At 39.6% G+C, this 20,679-nt stretch overlaps 2 protein-coding genes across 2 annotated transcripts in view; one reads left to right on the top strand and one right to left on the bottom strand.

The window, feature by feature from the left end:
• Nucleotides 1-13,779, bottom strand: part of LOC135341754 (methylmalonate-semialdehyde/malonate-semialdehyde dehydrogenase [acylating], mitochondrial-like) — a 21,156-nt gene extending 7,377 nt beyond the window's left edge. Inside the window, exons 1-6 of the mRNA XM_064538412.1 lie at nucleotides 13,621-13,779; nucleotides 13,377-13,433; nucleotides 9,530-9,766; nucleotides 9,185-9,418; nucleotides 5,247-5,394; nucleotides 1,940-2,061 (exon numbers count right to left, since the gene is read on the bottom strand). Coding sequence (XP_064394482.1) covers nucleotides 1,940-2,061; nucleotides 5,247-5,394; nucleotides 9,185-9,418; nucleotides 9,530-9,766; nucleotides 13,377-13,433; nucleotides 13,621-13,638 — 816 coding nt within the window. The 5' untranslated portion in view covers nucleotides 13,639-13,779. The remainder of the gene's footprint in view (nucleotides 1-1,939; nucleotides 2,062-5,246; nucleotides 5,395-9,184; nucleotides 9,419-9,529; nucleotides 9,767-13,376; nucleotides 13,434-13,620) is intronic.
• Nucleotides 13,755-17,403, top strand: LOC135341753 (uncharacterized). Its single transcript, XM_064538411.1, has 6 exons — nucleotides 13,755-14,004; nucleotides 14,336-15,960; nucleotides 16,012-16,173; nucleotides 16,263-16,451; nucleotides 16,501-16,624; nucleotides 16,680-17,403. The coding sequence occupies exons 2-6, from the start codon at nucleotides 14,338-14,340 to the stop codon at nucleotides 16,970-16,972; spliced, it is 2,391 nt and encodes a 796-aa protein (XP_064394481.1). The 5' UTR covers nucleotides 13,755-14,004; nucleotides 14,336-14,337; the 3' UTR covers nucleotides 16,973-17,403.
• Nucleotides 17,404-20,679: the final 3,276 nt, after the last annotated feature.

A 20,679-nucleotide genomic window follows, 5' to 3' on the forward strand; every position in this document is an offset into this window, starting at 1 on the left:
TCAAACAAAATCTTTGCTACCATTGCAAGTTTTAAACTGAGGTGCAGACAAGTAAGGCTCTCCTGGGCAGGGGTTGGTAGATTATGGTGGCACAATTTTGAGCAATAAGTATAGGCACAATTTTGGGGAAGAATTATGCTGGCATAATGGGAATCTTTATAAAAATAATAGGCAGGCTTTGAAAATACAGGTCAGTAGTATATAAACATATGTAGGGCTGATGAGAGTTGCAAGTAGGTAGAGTGGGTAGTTCTTACACGACTTGGTTGATAATTATCTCCTTAGCATTGCATCATTTTAGGCAGAGTCATGTGGCCATTATTTAAAGTTTGTGCGACAATATGGGACACACGATCTGCTTGGTACTTAGTCCTCGAACTAATGTATTCTCTCGTGGCCAGTAGGAGTATCAAAACACTTCTTGATAAACTTTTGGCAGCCATTTTTTTTCTTAGTTTGCTATCTCGTAAGAGCGTGAACTTTCCACAATTTTCATGACGTTGTAACGGATTGGAGTTATACTCTCGTCTGATTTCTTGTTTCCACGCTTTTTGGTGGTTCCCCCAGCCCATCCTAGCAATTTTTCACATTGCAAATGTTTTCTAGTCGGATTCCCTTTCTTTTTCAGTACAGAAGTATAAATTTACGTATCATGACATGATAAGTGGAATGTCAAGAGGCAGTACAGAAGTTCAAGAAGAGAAGACAGGACTAATAGTAATGAGTGATATTTTGAATTTATGACAGCCATTTCAAGAGCATGATATCTAGCCAGTGCATTATATAGCATACCTGTCAGAGGAAGGGAGCTAGAGCTGAACAGTGTGAAGAAAAGCAACACCTCAGGCAAGCACTACACTGACTTTAGAATTTGTGGCACACGGTTTCTTAGCCACGCCATCTATTATTTGGCCACAACGCAATTGCTGAGTCATTAAGGGTGCCCGCACATAGTAACAAATTGACATAATTTAGCTACAAAAATCCTGAGACTTGCACACGCAGTATTTAATTTCAATACGTGCGCTAGTATAGTAGTAACCACAAGTAACAACATAGTGGTTTTGTGAGAATGTCTTCAATTAAATTAACTACAAGCTGCAAAAGAAAATCAGATATATAGCTACACAAACTAATAAATCAATAACAATCCAATAAATACAGAGCCAGATTTGTAGCGAAGGAGTGCACCTGCAAACAAACGATCAAGTCCATAGCTCTACTGGTTTCCTAGACGGAACTTCTTTTGGCTAGATGATGAAAATCAAGTGTAAAATCTGTTCTCATCATCCTTTCCTCTCCATTTTTGGAGTGCACACTAGTAGAGTGTTGCTTCATAATCCTGTGAAGGATCCATGTCTCCCCTGCAGGTAGTTTCATAGTTAGCTTTCCCTAGCGACGTGTGTGTGGGCGTAGGTGTTCCAGCACCCTTAAAGATGGCGGAATTGTCTAGGTAAGAGAAGTAGAGCCTGAGAGGTCATCTGCCTCGTGGAAGTAATCGCAAAATCTGAAGAAGCGTTTTGTAATCCAGGTTGTAGTCGTTTAGGAAACCCTGTGCAGAATGTCCTGGAGATGGCTGACTTGGAGCAAATGCTGGGCAAGAAACTTGCTCACTTACCCAGTCAGTCAGACAAAGAGCGGTGAAACTTCGAAATAGTACAATTTTTAAAATGACAATATTCATTCATTAAAACGTTCATGGATTATGAAATGAGAGATACAAAGAGAGAAAAGGCTAAATTAACTATCTGTCCAGCCAGTTTCTTGATGTGGCCTTTTCCTGCAGAGATAGAACAGTTTGAACATAAGTCAAAATAAGTGAAATATTGCTGAACACGGGCAAACCCACTGCCAATCCTATGTAAAACCTACTGGTTTTACTAATAATTATATGACAGCTTGTGTAATAAATTATATTGGAAGCAAATCCTAATCATACCATATTAGACTGAACTCTCTTCCCATTGGCCGATCCCCGATCATAGATGTGTTTACCAACACGATCTGATCCGACAAAGGAGATGGCACGGATCTCAGGATTGTCACAAATGAAGTCAACAGCTGGAAGTAATGTATCATAATGAGGCACTCAGAACACCAACCGAAACAGTACAATAAATGCTGGCCAAACAAGAAATATGAGCTAGAGGGCATGCTGAAACTTTTGAGAACGGAGGCTAGTAGTGTGTATGGTTATTATTACGATGAAGAAATAATTATGGCTCCTGGTATGTTCTCGGGCTAGGATAAGCAACGAAACAACCACAATCTAGCTTTCTACTTTACTGTTGATCCTGGAGTTGCTGTTTACAATAAGCAGCCTCAACCATACATACTACTAGCCTCGATTCCAGGCCGCGAAGAAAAAAGCGGCCTGGTATACCTTGTATGTGCATGCGTGTACATTACCCCCATTAAAATAAACACATTACTATTTTGTATTTTGAAGTTGTAGTCCGTCCGTTACATAGAAGTATTGTGCAGAGATTACTGAGTTTTTACACGCTTTATTGTATCATGCCAAGTTTCTATTTAACGACAGACACCCTACACTGTAAGGCTGCTATAGAAGTTATACGAAAGGCATGATGTGTTCCTGTGGGTCCCCTGATGAGGCTGTGGTAATAATTATGTGACAGTGCCAATGAAAAGAGACCTTAACGTGGGAATTTTCGAATCAGTTTTTATTGTTGAATCGGATAGAGCGTCCTTTAAGCTTCAAAATGATACCAAGATCGACCTCCTAGCTACTTTCTTTCCGGAGATATGTTCGAGGGAACGCTACGAAGGTATTGCAACGCCCTGCCCTCTTGAGTAAATGACGCTCAAACGTCATGAATAATTGAAGTTCAATTATTGCCTTCCGGGCACTTCTGTATACTCGTAAATCTTAGTAAAAGATGTTCTGGAGAAGACAAGTTAGTTAGATGAAGGCTAGGCGTTCTAGGACTCTCTAGCTAGCTAGTATAGCTATGTAGCTGGATTGCTTGGCACCTAGGAAGGATCTTCGAAGAAATAAAGAGACAAAGACTCCCGTCGCTCGAATGGTAAGCTCTCATGTCTTGTTATAAGCTTGTACTTATTATCTGTGTAATGTATCAGTCTTATAAAAGATCCCTCACTTGTATGGAGCGTACAGAAAGTGTCTCTGTCCTTCATACAGCTTAAAGGAAGCCTAAGTGATATATTATAGGTAGTCTTTCACTTAGTATTCGTCCGTATCGATCTAAGGCTTGATCCAACTTATAAGAAGCTTTCCTCCTTTAATTTAGTACTGGTATCACTACCATTGTGCTTAGTAGTAACAGGCCTGATGGGATGGGTGATCACATCATGGAGGGCCCAGGAAACTGCGTGGAATTGTCGTATAACATTTATATTGATGGTTCCCCCAGGTGGCTGTGAGTGTCGGAGGCCTGAGAAACGCTAGTCTATTGGCTAGAATGTAAGTGACATTGATATTGTGTCTATCTTAACTTACTACTTATCTGCAGGTTGTTAAGTTGTATACATAATTGCATTCCCTGTCAATGAAAAGGGGGTGGGTATGCAATGAGGTCAGAGTTTACAAGGGCTGCTTCTGGCAGTATTGTACAACACAGTGCATGCAGTTTTGCAGTGCTAACAAACAGCTAGCCTCGCCAATAACGCTGGTTTTTCCTTTGATCTCGGTATGAAAAAACTACAAGTGAGCTTAACCGCGTGTCGTACCCCTCTGCCGGCCGGCCAATCATAGCAATTTTGACATGAACATTTTTCGTGGGACTTATTCACTTAAATGTAAAATGAACGGATTTTGCATGTTTAGTGCATGTATAATTATAGGGCTCATGGCATGTACTACAATGTATGTTGAAAACCTTTCCAGTCCCTAACATGACAATAAAATGTCTGCAGTACGTCTCATGCAGCCTGTTCTTTGCATGTAACATGCACACTTTTTGGCATAGGGTTGACATCATTGTTAACATAATTATCTCTGTGCCACATAATAATTATAGATGTATGTATTTGCTCGATGTCACTCTCGTCGCTTACATATTGTTGCCGTGCATGTACACATACTTGCAGATCAGCATTATTGTTGTACTTTTAGCAGTGGACTCTCGTTACTACGATAACCCTTGGGACAGTACAGTTAATTGGCAGCATTAGTGAGGTGGCCGCTGCTAATTCACAGCACTGCCTCGAATCCAATATTGGCTAATTCAGCAATTCTGCTTTGAGGATAATAAACTCTTTTCGAGTGTAATCAAATGTTACAGTACAGGTCAAATTAAAGTTTCTGTTCCTCTATGCTGTGAATAGGTTCTAATTTCACAATTTTTAGTTATAGGCCAAGCATAGGAATAGGTTCATCGTAATGTCCTATTTCTATGACCTGAATGCATTCATGTGAGAAGTTACACCTTGCTCAATTTAGTAGGTAAACGTTGAACATGTCGACCGTTTGTGTATGCAGATATGCCTTGAAGACCCAAATTCCAACATCACCAGGCAATTACAAGATAACTTCAGAAAGATTATGGTTAAAAAGTCAGGAGTAGACGAAGAAAGTTTTTCGTAGTTATTGTAACTTTTCTATACAAGCTTCAATTTAGTTTATATTTCACATAAATGTCATAAATATCACTATAGTAGTGACCAATAGACAGTTGATATTTACAAATGGCCAACAGGCATAATATAATTCTGTCTTTATAGAGCCTATAGTGTCTTGGAGGAGGGTTTTGCTCAATCTAGCTGATGCTACAAGCTCTCCCCTACAGCATGTATGCAGGAACGATCACATTTGCTGCTCATCAGCCCTGTCTTCTGTCTTCTTGCTACTCATAGCCAGCCAACCTCGGTATAGCTTCGATTCAAGCCCGGTGGCCTGATCATATACATGATGTCAACCGTAATATGGATGGTTTCATCCGGTTCTATTGCGTTTCCAATCCTTCTCCCTCCTAATCTATGCTATAATCTACCATCTTATTTAAACGCCTCTCTACAGAGATAACGTTTAATCAAGCAAATAAGGTAGTTGCATGCTTACTCCTCTTTATGCACTCTATCCTGACCAAGTAGCAATAATTTATTACACAAACATACTGTCTAGGTTGCATTGGAATCAATATAAGGAGCATGTAAAATTAGCAGGATGGGGGGCGCACAATTCCACACGCGAGCTTTTAGCCCCACCCTTTCCTAAAATAATACTGGCTATGTACTACGCCACTGCTGGACATAAATTGACTTACATTCTTTTTGACCGTGGATGACATTCAATACACCATCCGGCACTCCTGCTTCTTTAGCTAACTCCACAAGAAGCATTGAAGCTCCAGGGTCCTGTTCACTGGGCTTCAGCACAAATGTGTTACCACACACCAGAGCAGTGGGAAACATCTACATAGAAATAATTATGGTATCATACAAATTATAATTATGTATTGCTGAGCAAAAATTAACGTGAGGAATATTGTTGCTATAATTATACATACTAGCAGTGAGCCACTATGAATAGTTGCTGAGCAACTAATACTGCTCAGAAAACATTTGTATGTATTTACTTGATTAAACGCCCATCTCGTTTAAACACCCAGGGTAAAAGCTCTGTCTTTGTCAATAAACGCCATCTTAAACAATCACCCATATATGGGGCGTGGCACTGTGGGTGGAGCTGAAATAGCACATGGAACCCAGTTGCAAGCATGGCAGCATAGAATAATAATACTTTTTATGATGCATCGATGGCAGAGAGAGAGATACCGACACAGAGGGCACTCCTATGACTTAAATTTAAGCTGAGAAATAGATTTAAGCTGAGACAGCAGCCCAAGAAGAGCACTGCTGCTGTGCAAGAGTTTTGGAGTAGACATAACAATAAACGCCCTCCTGGATTAAACGCCCCCTCTAAAGACTTCGATCTGAAATAAACGCAAGTAAATACGGTTTGTACGTATGTCACGCTCAGGAATGTCACGCTTCAGGAATGCGGAATTGGGTGTGGCTACATTTGGTATTATCTTTATTACCTCCAAACTGATCTACTATTGGCATAATTATGCAGAGAATAAAAGCTACGTACTAGTTGGAAGAGCTAGCTTAATTAGGCTAGGCTAGCTGTAGCTATACAGGGTATCATACAGGATTTTGAAGTAGAGGGGGGAAATGAGAAAAGTAACCAGAAAATGTTGCTAAAAAAAGGTCAACTGTTATTTCAATACCCAGCTATGGACACTCAGTCATAATTGAAAGGGGGGGATATCCCCCCTTTCCCCTGTATGACACCCTGCTATACAAGAGTCTCACATGAACAAAGCCATAAACGATACTACTACTCTTGGAAATAGATAGTAGATTTCTTGAGAGACTGATTGAAATGTATTTCATAATTATATCCAAATCTCATTCTCTATACTCTGTAGCAAGTCTACTTGAGCGACAAAGTTCATTCTAGGCCAAGGTCTATCACTGCTAACCCACAACTCATCAAGCTAAATCTCCTCCCTCTCATGTACCATCTAGAACTGGCAGACATTATGTTGTATATAAACTCAGAACTCCAAGATGCGACATTTTGGATTATGTCACACCAACTACAAGGCTACTACACCAGATCCTTGGACAATCATAGATTAAATAAATAACACGTACTCACGTACGAACACTCTCAGACATATTTATTACAATCGTCTCCCAAGATTATATGGAATAGTCTAGCTAGCTGCCACCAATCGACATGAACCTCACGAGCAGCACTATCAAACCCACATTGAAGAACCTCCTCTGGCAACACTTCCTCAGAAGTTTCGACTCCAACATTCCTTGCACCTTGCATTTCAAGTGCCCATGCAATAAATGTTGCAACATTCACGTTTTGTTGTTTATTATAATTATGGTAACCTCTGTTTCTACAGCTGGCCATCAGCATTTCTAGGTCAGTGCTATAATCATTCATTTTGTCCTTATTGCTGAAAAGTCATGAATATATTATACTCCCTTCTTTCTCCTAAAATTGTACTTAAATACCACTCTGCGCGAGGCTAATCATGCGTGTGCGTATACCTAATAATATAGTTATTGGGTCCACATACTTCTGACCTTGTGTACGTTTTAACTAATCTGCAGTTAAAGGTGTTTTCAGGTGTCCATCTTTGTGTCAGTTGATTTCTATAACAACATTTTTTGAATGTCTGTACTAAGTTTTATTGCATACTGCAGTAAGGGCATGTTCAAAAATCAACTTCTAACAATTTACGCTTTCAATGATATTTGTTATTGAACAATTATAATTTTTGCTAGATACTAGTATTTATTCGTGTATTACAGTAGTTACAATGTCATGCTAGACTAGCTTACTTATGTTTTGCACCAGACTATGCCTCGCGAGAAGAAAGAAGGAAACCATTAATCGACAGGCGGAAGAGCGACACGAAAATGTAACGTCCACATGTTCACATCAAAGCCTCTACTCCATATCAGCTGTTACGGCTATGGGGGGTGATCAGTGCCAAAACCTCCAGTTCTTTTTATTTAGTACTAAAATTATTTGCATGGTAAAGTTCTACATACAAATGACACGCTCTCTCTTATTTGCATGGTGAAGTTCCACATACAAATAATACTCTCATTTGCATGGTGAAGTTCTACATACAAATCACACGCTCTCTCTTATTTGCATGGTGATTTTCTACATACAAATGATACTCTTATTTGCATGGTGGAGTTCTACATATAAATGATACTCTTATTTGCATGGTGAAGTTCTACATATAAATTATACTCTTATTTGCATGGTGAAGTTCTACATACGATGAAAGTTCTACATACAAATGAGAAGTTCTACATACAAATAACGCTGCATGGCAAATGATAAGCTTTGTTAGTTTTACAATGACACTCTCATATATATTTGCATTGACTTGAAACCACTCCCTTTTTCATCTATAAGGAAGGGCTCGGATGAAAAAGGGAAGGTTGGAATACAATTAGAACAAACTACTATAACTACATAATGTGTGGGTGTTTATTCAGCTTTGATCCCAGACCGTCAGAAAATGTATTGTATACTCGAGGCTATATAGCAACAGAAATAGTACATGCGTGAGTGGTGGCACGCAAGTTGTTAGGACGTTAACAATAACATTGTGGGAGCGTGACATTCTTCACGCATGCCCCTATAGGACAACTGTAAATTTATTGAAGGAGGACACAATTAACATTATAGTATAGACAGACATTTTAATTAACATATCAACTACGTGTTGGACACGCCCGCTCATGTGGCAATCCTTTTTGGTCACATAAGTGGGCGTGTCCAATAATGGAGTTAAAAAAATTACTCGCTCCCCTGAGCCTTTTCTTAGGTGAAAAGGGGAGTAGTTTCCAGTTTAGCAAATTAACTATGCAAATGCGAGAGTATCATTTGTATGTAGAGCTTCACCATGCAAATGAGAGTATCATTTGTATGTAGAACTTCACCATGTAAATGAGAGTATCATTTGTATCACTGTAGAACTTCACCATGCAGATGAGAGTATCATTTGTATGCAGAACTTCCCCATGCAAATGAGAGTATCATTTGTATGTAGAACTTCCCCATGCAAATGAGAGTATCATTTGTATGTAGAACTTCACCATGCAAATAAGAGAGAGCGCGTCATTTGTATGTAGAACTTCACTATGCAAATGATTTTAGTACTAAATAAACAGAGCTGGAGGTTTTGGCACTCATCACCCCCCATAAAGCATTATCATCATTCATTTATAGCCCAATCTATAGTTTTTGTTTATTTTGCCTATTATTAAATCCCAGATCTATTATACATGTAAAGTGCACCCTTGTTATTGTCAAGCTTCCATCATCATCATTCTCTGAGCTCAGTCAGAAACTCTGATTGAGCGTTGATACGCCCACTCCCTATTAAGCTTAGGTCCATGCAGCTCTAGCAGTAGTATATATCCTACAGCGTGTCTCCAAATTGATTTATGATTTATGTATGTCCTGCTGCCAAAAAAGGAAGGTAAGCTCAGCAGCTGCAAAAGAGCCTTTGAGCAGAATTCTGCATTTCACTTATTTTCTAAATGATGCAAATTAAAGCTTCCTTATTAGGAGTACATTATATCGTTTCTGTGGGATTATAGGCACTTAATAAGGCACGTCTAGAATAACAATACAATAATCAATACTTACCCAAAGCGGTATCATCGCCGGAAAATTGAATGGAGTGACTCCAGCACACACTCCAATTGGCTCACGATAACTGTATGTGTCCATGTCCTTTGTCACACTTCCAAGGGTCTCTCCCAGCTGAAGGTTAGTGATAGAGCAGCAGTGCTCCACTACCTGTAGACCCCTCAGCACATCCCCCTCAGCATCTGCAAGAGTCTTGCCCTGCTCTGATGTAATAGATGCTGCTACCTTTCCCTGAAATAATTATAGTAATTAGTATATAAAGCATGTACATACGTCCCTGCAAACGTACAACATACGGATACCTTTAACAAGTACTATAATAATACGAATGGTTTCTTATACCATATTGTTCTTGATCAGCTCCCGCAGCTTAAACATAACTTGCTGTCTAGAGAGGATGCTACGGGACTTCCAATCTGGAAATGCTCGCTTGGCAGCATCAACAGCACTGTTCATTTCATCTTGTGTTGCACAAGGTACTAGAGACAAAACTTCATTCGTTGCAGGATTGTAGTTTTTAATCCAACGATCAGATTTTGACTCGACAAATTCGCCATTGATGAAGAGCTTCGTGGTAGGCTGCATAGATACCATAAGTACCGTGTTATTACAATATTGTGCTGGTGAAAAACCTTTGCGAATAAGCCAAATCAGCAGAAAATTTGACCCATTGTGATCGAACTATTGCATTCTGGCAAGGATCATGTATATTTAATAGTAATAATTTTGTGGATTTTACTGTTGCGAATTGATCAACCATGATTGTTGTTAAAAGCGATCAATGCGCCAAAAATTTAAGCCTAAGATTAATGGCTGCATCAGTAGAGCCTTGCAGCTCTCTTCTCACTCTTGCAACTACCAATAGCTAGCCTTCTAGTGTCAGAGCTGACTACTAAGTAGAGTAGCAACACTCCATGGACAAGTTTCGCTACGCACTCTTCTGAAAAGGCTGCAATGGCATTCCAAGTAAGCAAAACTAGGCATTCGAGAACGAAGCCAAATCCATGAATTAAAATCCAAGTAAACATGACTAAAAGCCTACCGCATAGCGGGTAAGTTTCGTGGGGTAAAAAATTCGTTCAACTCGAGAAACGGTGGTTTGCGTGAGTAAAAATTTCGTCTAGTCTCGTTGCCTGCATGCATTCCGGTAAGCCACGCCTACGTTAAAATTTCGTGGAGGTCAGCTTGCCCACGAAAATTACCTGCTATACGGTATAGAAACTCTTACTTGCACTGCTTGAGCAGCTGTAGCAGTCTACACACACACAAACACACTACCGCTTGCGCATGCGCACGCGCACTGAGGCACAATAATCATATCAAGATGAATATTCTTCTGCATGCAGGCAGAATCACAAGGAGTGGGAAATGATTGACCATGATTGTTGCTAAAAAGGATGCCATATTAATAACTGCTGCACCAGTAGAGCCTTGCAGCTCTCTTCTCACTCTTGAGCTACAAATAGCTATAGCGTTCTAGTGCAGAGCTAACTAACTAACTATATAGTACCAACACTTCATAGACAAGTTGGCAACACTTCAAGCTAGCTGATCGGAGCACTACACTACACTGCATAGCAACATATCGACTTTGTACCACTTAGTCATGTGACAACATTTTGCACAGTCAGCAATGAAGGCACATAGGTTAAAGATTGCACAGGCGATGATAAGAAACTAACAATTAACTTTGTTTACCACCCTGCTTCCTACACCACTGTTGTGTGATATGTCACTGTTTTGAATGTACGGTGTGTATAGCGAGATTGTATTACGCTGCTGATTTTCAGCCAATCTGCATTTAATTTACTGTACTGCAGCTACTGAGGTCAGCAAGATCAAAGTAAGATCAAAGTACATGTTTTCAGTACCCATGTCTTCAGAGTGTCTTAAGGAAAAAGAACCCATTTGTTCTTTTTGTACGAAACAAAAACTGAAGTGAATAGTGCGCTTGCTAATGCCTCTCGCTATGTTTTTGCTTTCGCTCAAAGTATTAGAGTGCTATAGAAGAGGTAAATAATTTGCAATGTGCTTTATTGTTTCACAAGAAAGGGGTGTCCACAGTAGTGTATACTGTGAGTTTGTCAAAGGTACGGAGTAAGAGAAAAGAAAGAAGAGAGTAGTATAGCACAAACAGTATAGTATATATAAACAAGCAGAAAGTGTGTACAACCTTTTCACCTCACTTGAAATATCAGTTTAAAAACAAAAAAAGAAACATACCACTAATTGACCTCAGGTATGTGTACATATAGTAATGGTCAGAGCTGGGCATGCTCACAGTTTCAAATTGTAAACGAATGATTGGTTGTGCAAGACCTACATCTATTTTTAGAGCGTTGTATTGATGTGTTTAGCCTTCTTTCGAGTGAATCCTAGGCGTTTAAGTAGACAGTATAATGTGGCAGCACTTTAGATCTACCAGTAATCTGAAGCAATTGGGTCAGAATTTTAGGTAGTCGGCTTTTCACAAATAATTTCAATTCATCGTGAGATCATCTAGACAGTGCTCCCTTGGGCTGGCTTTATAAGCAGCGACACATCTCCAGTGAATTGAAATCTATCAACAACCCCCAAACATGTAGTAGCTTCAGCAACAAACAATCTATCTGCTGCTTCCCGATGGTACAGCAATTGACAAGCTTTTGCCATACCATTCTCCACCTCAGATACAAGGATTATAGGATTTTGCACAGCCAGGTTCCCCCATTATTACTTGCAATCATTCATTTACTGTGAGCATGCCCAGCTCTGACCATTACTATATGTACACATACCTGAGGTCAATTAGTGGTACATTTCTTTTTTTGTTTTTAAAATGTATATTTCAAGTGAGGTGAAAAAGGTTGTATATCTATTATTAATACTGAAAAGAAGAGACTTGTGTACATGCATGTATCTATTGTTACCAGACTTGTGTACATGAATCTATTGTTATCTAGTCTATATGGTATCATTTGTTTTGTGGCTTACCGCTATACCAGGACCTCAAGAAAAAGAAGTAAGTTGATTCTGTCACTGGATTCTCTAACATGTGGGGATGAGCGCGCATGCGCATTGCATCCACAGGAATAATTAAGGGTGTGTCCAAAGAGATCAAGTTCACAATGGCTACTATAGCTAGCTGTTTTAACAGATCTTTTTTGACTCTTGTAGCTAACAAAAAGCTAGTGCTTTAGTGCAAGGCTAACTCATGTGTTGAATAGAAAGTTTGTGCAAACAAATGATGCTATGAAAGATTCTGAAGAGACTGCAAACAGCCTTCAATGTGAGTCAAACTAGCCATAACTCGAGAAAGAAGCTTTAGTTTGCTAATCCACAAAACAAAATCCAAGAGAACGTGGCTAGAAGCCTATAGAAGCTGTTAGTTTTCGTCGCATTGCACCCGTTGAGCAGTTACAGTTGGAACAGACACACACACACAGACAGCTTTACCGTATCTCTCGTGCGGCTACGCCTAGAGGCATAATAAAAGCACCGCAGGTGCTGATGCCTCGGTGGAGGTGTCAAAGCTATACATAACATAAAGCTATTACTAGCTATTATAGCAATAGCTTTTTAACATATTGCTGCATGCAGAATCACAGAGAAACTCAATGAGTGGGTAATGATCAACCATTATTGTTAAAATGATGCCAAAGTCCAAGTCTAAAATGAATGGCTGCATCAGCAGAGCCTTGCAGCTCTCTTCTCACTCGTGCAGCTACCAATAGCTAGCGCTCTAGTGCAGAGCTAACTACTAAGTAGAGTAGCAATATTCCATGGACAAGCTTTGCTACGCACTCTTCTGAAAAGGCTGCAATGGCATTCCAAGTAAGCAAAAGTAGCTAGGTCATAACTCGAGAACAAAGCATTACTTTGCAAATCCACGAATGAAAACTTACTTAGAAGCCTATAAAAACTCTTACTTACAATTCATTGATCCTTGAGTAGCTGTAGCAGTCTACACAGACACACTACTGTTACCTCGCTTGCGCATGCGCACCGAGGCATAACCACATAAATTACGGTACGACCTCATGCGTGTACCTCACTTAGATTTTTGTTTATTAATTTTTTGTGAATTTTGTTGTCTGTGGAGCCATGCCCACTACACTTCCACTACACTTCTACTTCCATCTAATGTGGATGATCTGTGTTATGCTACCTCGTTTCAAATCCATTTGCATCTAGGTATAAAGTAACTCACCCCAGTACCAGCACTCAGGTAGCGCACTTGCAGACCAAGTGGACAAATTCGGAACACCTACATTCACACATACAAGGTAGAGGCACAGGGCTAATAATGATGACTGTGACATGCATCAACGGATGTGGATAGTGTGTACAGTTTCATTTAACGCGTTCATTTAAAGGACACCAATCCATATTATGCCTACCTAAAAATACACAAACGTACGGCTATCAAAACTATATGCTCCTATGTAACATACCCTAGCAGTAGTAATCATCTTGACAACAATATAATAACACGACGTACTGTAGTTAGCTAGCTAGCTCAAGCTCTCAGATCATGTACGTACGTACTCCGGCTCCCTCAAAGCATAAGTGGAGGAAGGGGATTGGCAACTCACTCACGTGAGCTTATGTTTGCAATGTAGCTGAGCCAGAGCTGAGCAGCACATCCGCTATTCGCCTGGGTATTGCGCGGGAGGTTTTACCAACACACAAAACAGACTTGCCTCTCTTGAAGTAGAGGTCAACAGCATTCATAACTGTACATACCACACCAACAGTAAAGTAGACATCATATGGAAACCACTGGAAAAAACAAAAGCGTGATTTATTTCAGATCTCCAGTGTTTTGTCTCTATTTGGTAAGTTTTTTTGTCTTTTGTACCTTTTGTAATCTTCTGGATAGCTAGATTATGAAAAGAATGATACAGATATTTGCTGCACTATTAGAAGCATTGTATAAAGCAATACTTTTGTTATGTATTATGCTTATAAAATATTTAATGAGATTGTTTAGTGGAATTAGATACCCCCATTGTTCTCCCTCTGTCAACAGTTCCTTAACAGCTCAAACACTTTTTCTTTGCCGTATGGAGTCTATGATACTATATGTATCGTAATGAGCTCTAATTCTGTCTAGACGATGTTTGTACTGTCATATTTACATGTTTGTTTCATTACTAATTATTGCAGCAATGCCTCGAAAAGGCTGCTTTCAGCATAGGAAAGCACACCTGAAGAGTCGAAGGGAACAGCCTAAACGTGTAGATACAAGTAATATTCAGTTGCCGAGTACTTCCTGGAGTTGCCAAAAGACGACTAAGAAGGCAGTCTATTATAAAATAGAGACAAGTGATGAAGCCTCTGTTGAACCAGCTATTATTACCCATACAGTAACCATTAATGATAATGGAACGTGGACCCTACACGTGTACAAGAGACAAGTTACAAAATGTGATGAACTAAAGCAGTTTCCAGCTTCCCTTACTCAAGCTCAAGTTTCAGAGTTACTTTTGATATTGGACCGTATGACGCTGTGTGCTGGTCATCCAGATGGGGATTTTGTGATCATGATACAATCAAAGAAGGGAAAAATAATTTCACGTACCGGTGATGTCACTTCATATTTAGATGAAAATCCTGTGGAATTCTGTGGGAAAAAATATCCCAAAACTATTCGAAGTGCTGATTGTAGTGCTATCGCAGCTGGGCGATGTGGTGCCTGTGTGAAGTATAGAGCTAATCTCCGTTCTATATATAAACAATGGAAGAAATCGTGTACAACTAGTCCCAGTAGTCATTGCAATGAAAGATACCTAAAAACCCCAGAAAAGAAGGACAAAATGTCGAAGCTACGTTCCCAAGTTAATGCCTTGGACAAGAGAATCTTAAGATTACAAGAGAAAGTTGCAACGCTAATTGAGTCTAGAGGAGAGCCGGTTGATGATGATTTACATACTGATCTATGTTCAATTATGCAAGAAAATAACGATAAAATATGCGCAGATTTTCCTGAAGGAAGCTTCCAATGGTTGTTATGGAATGAGCAGAAAAAGGCTGCCTCTGTAAAGAATGGTACAGGAATGAGGTGGCATCCATTAATGATTAAGTGGTGCGTAAACCTGAAACTTATTTCTTTGAGTGCTTACAATGCCTTGCGCACAAGTGGTTTCTTGAAACTCCCATCTGAAAGAACTCTTCGAGACTACTCAAATGTGTTTGAGAGTAAAGTAGGTTTTGAAGACGAGGTAGACAAACAATTGCTTGATGAAGTAAACGCAAAATCTTTGCCACCTTCAAGAAAATTTGTTGGTTTAATTCTTGATGAAATGAAGCTTAAAGAAGGTATTGTGTACAACAAGACGAGTGGCAGTGTTATTGGTTTCACAAGCATTGGTGATATTAACGATGATCTACTGAAGCTTGAGAGAGAAGAAGAGCATCATCATTTGGCGAAGCAAGTCTTGGTACTAATGGTACGTGGTACCATGTTTAAACTGTCATTCCCGTACGCTCATTTTGGGACTGAAGGTATTACGGCAGACTTGCTCTACCCAATTGTTTGGGAAGCCGTTAGAAGGTTAGAAGTTAATGGAATCAAAGTAATACATGTGACTGCCGACGGTGCAAGTCCAAACAGGAAGTTTTATAGAATGCACCAAAACCCCAAAGTCAACGCTACCTACACCCATAAGGCCCGGAACCCTTACACTGTTCAAGGTCGTTGGGTTTATTTCTTTGCCGACCCACCACACTTGATGAAGACGGTTAGAAATTGCTGGTCACATTCAGGATTTCAGGGTACTCGACTAATGAAGGTAAGAAAAAATGATTTTATCTATTTTGTGTACATGCTGTGTAATTTATAGATATCTGGAAAGTTCATCGAATGGAGGCATCTCATTAATCTCTATAACAAAGTTTCAAGTACCGCTTCCACTTCAAAAGGCTTATCTCTACTTCCCAAACTAAAGCTAGAGCATGTCAAGCTTACTTCCTTTTCAAGAATGAGGGTTGATCTGGCCGCACAAGTAAATCTACTTATTAATAATAATACTTGTACATGTATTTGCGCAATGTGAATTAATTATCTTTGATATCAAACACATGCATTGCACAGGTTTTGAGCCAGAGTGTCGCGAACGCTTTTCATTATTTTGATGACCCTGATACAGTTGAAACTCAGTGTTTTGTTTCCTATTTCGACAAATTTTTCGATTGTTTAAATGTACGCAGTAAGGTTGAGTGGGTCGGTAAACGAAAACCAAATTTGAAGCCATACGTTTCCCCATCAGATGAGCGTTTAAACGTAAGATACTTATTGTCATCAATTCTTTGATATTGCTTTCTTTATACAGTGGCTTGAAAATGATTTTTTAGCCTACTTTCATGAGTGGGAGGACTCTGTGAAAGATTTACCACCAAATGAAAAGAACAAAATGACACTCTCTAGGGAGACGCTGGAAGGTATTCAAATTACAGGTAATTAAGGCTAATTAGGCCACTCACACTGATAAGTTTTTATTTATTTATGTAGTCAAGTCTTTTGTGGAGATGGTGAAATACCTACTCAGCCTGGATTCATCCTCGTTTCTGTTGAGTGAACGAATATCTCAGGACCCCTTGGAACATTACTTTGGAAACCAGAGGGGGTGTGGTGGAAGAAATGATCATCCCACTCTACACCAGTGTGTTAAGAATGCTCCAGCACTTCGGATGAAAAAATCTTATGCATTAGATCAAGTAAAAGGAAACTGTAGGCGTAAACGTCTTTTAAGTAAAGATATGGAAATAGATAGCACTCCACTACCAAAACGTAAACGAACATAAAATTAATTTGTTCCATTTATACTTTTCCTTAAACTAGTTGATTTTTGTACTGTCTTCTTCTGACGATGTTTGTATGCTTCTAACCATGAAGCAACCATTGAAAAACCTCTTACAGTAACCCACAATTTAATTATTTCAAGTAATAGTTCCTCAGATTGTTCTGGATCATCAATGTCTTGTGACAGAATACACCAAAAAAACTGCACATTTTCATTTGCCGCAATAACATCATGGACATTTTGCTTGAAGCTCTCTTTATTTGCAGTTCGACTGAGCATGTGACTTTCTAACACAGTTTTAACAACTTTTTCAATGGCAACAAAAAGAGAGAAAGAGTTGTCATTTAGAGGAAACAAACCACCCCGATTTACCAGATCAAACCACTTAGTTGTATACGACATGATGTCACTGCCTTCACCGACAACACCCATGTCTCCTAAACAGGTAATGAACCGAGAGAACTTCTCACCTTTTCTTTTTTCGAATCGTTTTAAAAGTGAGTGGGGAACAAACCCTGCTGCGTACCGAAGAGCATTGAGCTCATCTCCGCTTAGACATAATATAGGTTCCTTTTCTTTGCAACTCTTACAGTTCTTGGAAAATTCATCCTTAATCATCCCTTCAAATAATTGTTCGTAGACAGCTTGCATGCAAATCAGATCGAACACGTCAATTTTCAATCTAAACAGTAATTCGTTCCATTTAGAGATGAGAACACCTTCTGTGTCATTTCTTAGTTGATGAAATAAGACCCACAACCTTGTCCTCTTTATTGCTGCTGCATATTTATTGTCACAGGTATCTTTAACCTGCTGCTGAAGAAACCGTGTGACAGTGACAGAGAAACTCTCAAATACATCTGCATTTTCTTCGCTGATGACTTTGTCCAACATTTCCTTTGTCCTCTCATTCACCTCAATGCTCCTGCTACTTCCTGACATAGGTATACATTTCTCTATAGCTCCACGTAAAGCACTAAGCATCAATGCACTAGCCATAGTGAGCGGTATTTCAGCAATAATAATTATTTAGCAGCATGTGCATAAATAACCCTTTCACCACGAACGAAGGCAGCAAAGAAAGAAAGTAGGTTTTATTGTATGACTATTAACCCATATAGCGGATGTGCCGCTTGTACGGCTGGAGTTGCCAATCCCCTTCCTCCACTATCTATGCTCAAAGTTCTTGCATTTGCAATGAGCTGTACTGTCATGTGATGAACATTACGTAGCAAGAAAACAGCAGTTACATGATTGATTTTTTTTTTTTTTTTTAATTAAAATTTTTTATGCAAAAGAGCATACAGGGTTTAGGCCATGCAAAGAGTCAATTGTAGTTTCTCAGGCCCTCGCGCTTGGAAATTGGCAGCTTTACAAAAAAGTTAAATATCACGTGACCACAAATTTATATGGTTTTTTGGTCATGAATATAATTATGACTAAAATTAATAAGTAAAAATTATGCACTTCCGCTTATTGAGGAAGTTAGGGGTGTGTTTTCAATTAAAATTCTATGAATATCATTATCATTAATATTTATCAAATGCCTCAATCCGCTTGCTATTTTAGGAATAATAGCCTGAGAAACTACAAATTGACTTTGCTTGGCCTTACAGCGCTAGGCTACGGTGGCCCTGAGGTACACACCTACTCCATTTTTCGTTTGCGGTTCATTTCGCAGTTCAACTACGCTTAACGCTTCTGCAGTTCACTTTGCAGTTCACTTTTGCAGTTTGCTTCTGCAGTTCAGTTTTTCAGTTCTCTTCTGCAGTTCACTTTTGCAGTTCGCTTTTTCAGTTCGCTCTGCTTTTGCAGTTGTCTGGCTTCTGCTCAATCACATGTGCTTTAATAAGAAACAAGTAAGAGAATGTTATTATGTAGCACTAATAGCTAACTAGCTAGCTATGTCTCTGCTGTGTCTGTCTGTGTTTAACGTTTATCATGGCACATTAATCTACACAACAACTCAACGGTATATAGCATAGGGTAGGATGTATGCAGACCCCAGATCTGTTGATAAAATACTTTTACTCGTGGAGACCCTACAAACTAATCGTTCAAACACAGACTGCAGAGATATTAGACACACAGCTATAGCTAGCCAGCATAATATTCTCTTTCTGTTTCTTATTAAAGAATTAAGTTGCAAAAAACTAATTATTATTGTTGTTTATGGTAACCTGTTTCTACAGGCTTGCCACATGATCAGCATTTCTAGGTCAGTGAGTATACTATATTGTCTTTAATGCTGCAAAATCATATTGAATTTGAAAGCACAAGTCATGTGATGTCACGTGATTATTGTGATTGAGCAACTGCAAAAGTCAACTGCAAAAGCGAACTTCAGAAGCGAATTGCAAAAGTGAACTGCAGAAGCATAGTTGAACTGCAGAAGAGAACTGCAAAAGTGAACTGCAGAAGAGAACTGAAAAACTGAACTGCAGAAGCAAACTGCAAAAGTGAACTGCAGAAGAGAACTGAAAAACTGAACTGCAGAAGCAAACTGAAAAGTGAACTGCAGAAGCGTAGTTGAACTGCGAAATGAACCGCAAACGAAAAATGGAGTAGGTGTGTACCTCAGGGCCACCGTACTAAAACGTTGTCTACCTGGGAACGAACAGACGAACAAGGCAGTAAAAAAGAAAAAAAGAATGGTATAGGAGCATGCATGCAGTAACTACGGAGTGCAGGTATACAAACGGTGTAGGTGGTTTTTAAAAATGAGCGGGGTCTGTGCCGAGACAATTTCATCAGGCAAGGCATTCCAATGTTTGATGACATCTATGAAATATGAAAATTTGTGTGCATCTGTTGGTACAAACGGGGTGAAGAGTTGGACTGAGTTTGAACTTCTTGGAGATGGTTGTGGGTGGGGAGTGAAGGCTGTTGGAGGGATGCATGATTCTTTTCTTAGGATTTTAAAGCAAAGCTTCAACTTTTGCATGCGTCTTCGGATAGACAGTGGCTTTAGGTCCAGGGAGGAGCACAGAAACGGGTAGCTTGATGACCAGTCTTGAGTTATAACTCTTCCCGCAAATTTCTGAACGTTTTCCAGTAATTTTGTGGATTTGAGTTGGTGGGGGTCCCAAACTCCCCCACAGTAGTCTAGCTTCGGGAGTACAGTGGTTTTATATATCTTGTGGCGAAGGTGTTTTGGGGCGTCACGAAAGTTCCTATGTATTCTACCTAGCAGTTGTTTGGAAGACTTGGAGATGTTCTCAATGTGGGTAGACCACGATAAATTTGGTGTTAGGGTGACACTTGATGGGGTCTGACCATTTAAGGAGATGGTGAGCCTTGGGCCGTTTTTTGATCGAGAGATTGGGAGGTACTGAGTTTTCTGATGGTTAGGGTTGTATCCAGTTTGTAACGTCTCCCTGAAAATCCTCCAGCTCGGTTTAAAGAGTAAGATGTCGTCGGCATAAAGCATAAGGTGGCAGTCTCTCGAAAGCGAGAGTTTTGAAATGGAGTTCATGAATATGTTGAACATGAGGGGTTAGCAACAATAGGCCTAGCCTCGATCCCAGGCCGCACTTCCCACTACAATAGGCCTCCCTAATCCGTCTAAAACCTGGCTTGTCACAAAGCAAAACCACCATGACCGAGCCACCAACATCTTCGCTGGGTCTGGAGTCAACGTCACGCCAGAAGGCAGACTTTACCTAGGTGCAGCGATTGGCTCCCGTGAATACATTGTTGAATACGTGA

The sequence above is a fragment of the Halichondria panicea genome, chromosome 9, assembly GCF_963675165.1.
Source record: "Halichondria panicea chromosome 9, odHalPani1.1, whole genome shotgun sequence".
Taxonomy (NCBI): Eukaryota; Metazoa; Porifera; class Demospongiae; order Suberitida; family Halichondriidae; genus Halichondria; species Halichondria panicea.

What these genes read in the sequence shown, in the direction of transcription:
- LOC135341753 (XM_064538411.1), top strand. Translation starts at nt 14,338, where the DNA reads ATGCCTCGAAAAGGCTGCTTTCAGCATAGGAAAGCACACCTGAAGAGT. An exon ending in AGGGTACTCGACTAATGAAG is followed by an intron (nt 15,961 to 16,011) that starts GTAAGAAAAAAT and finishes TGTAATTTATAG; the next exon opens with ATATCTGGAAAGTTCATCGA. An exon ending in GGGTTGATCTGGCCGCACAA is followed by an intron (nt 16,174 to 16,262) that starts GTAAATCTACTT and finishes TGCATTGCACAG; the next exon opens with GTTTTGAGCCAGAGTGTCGC.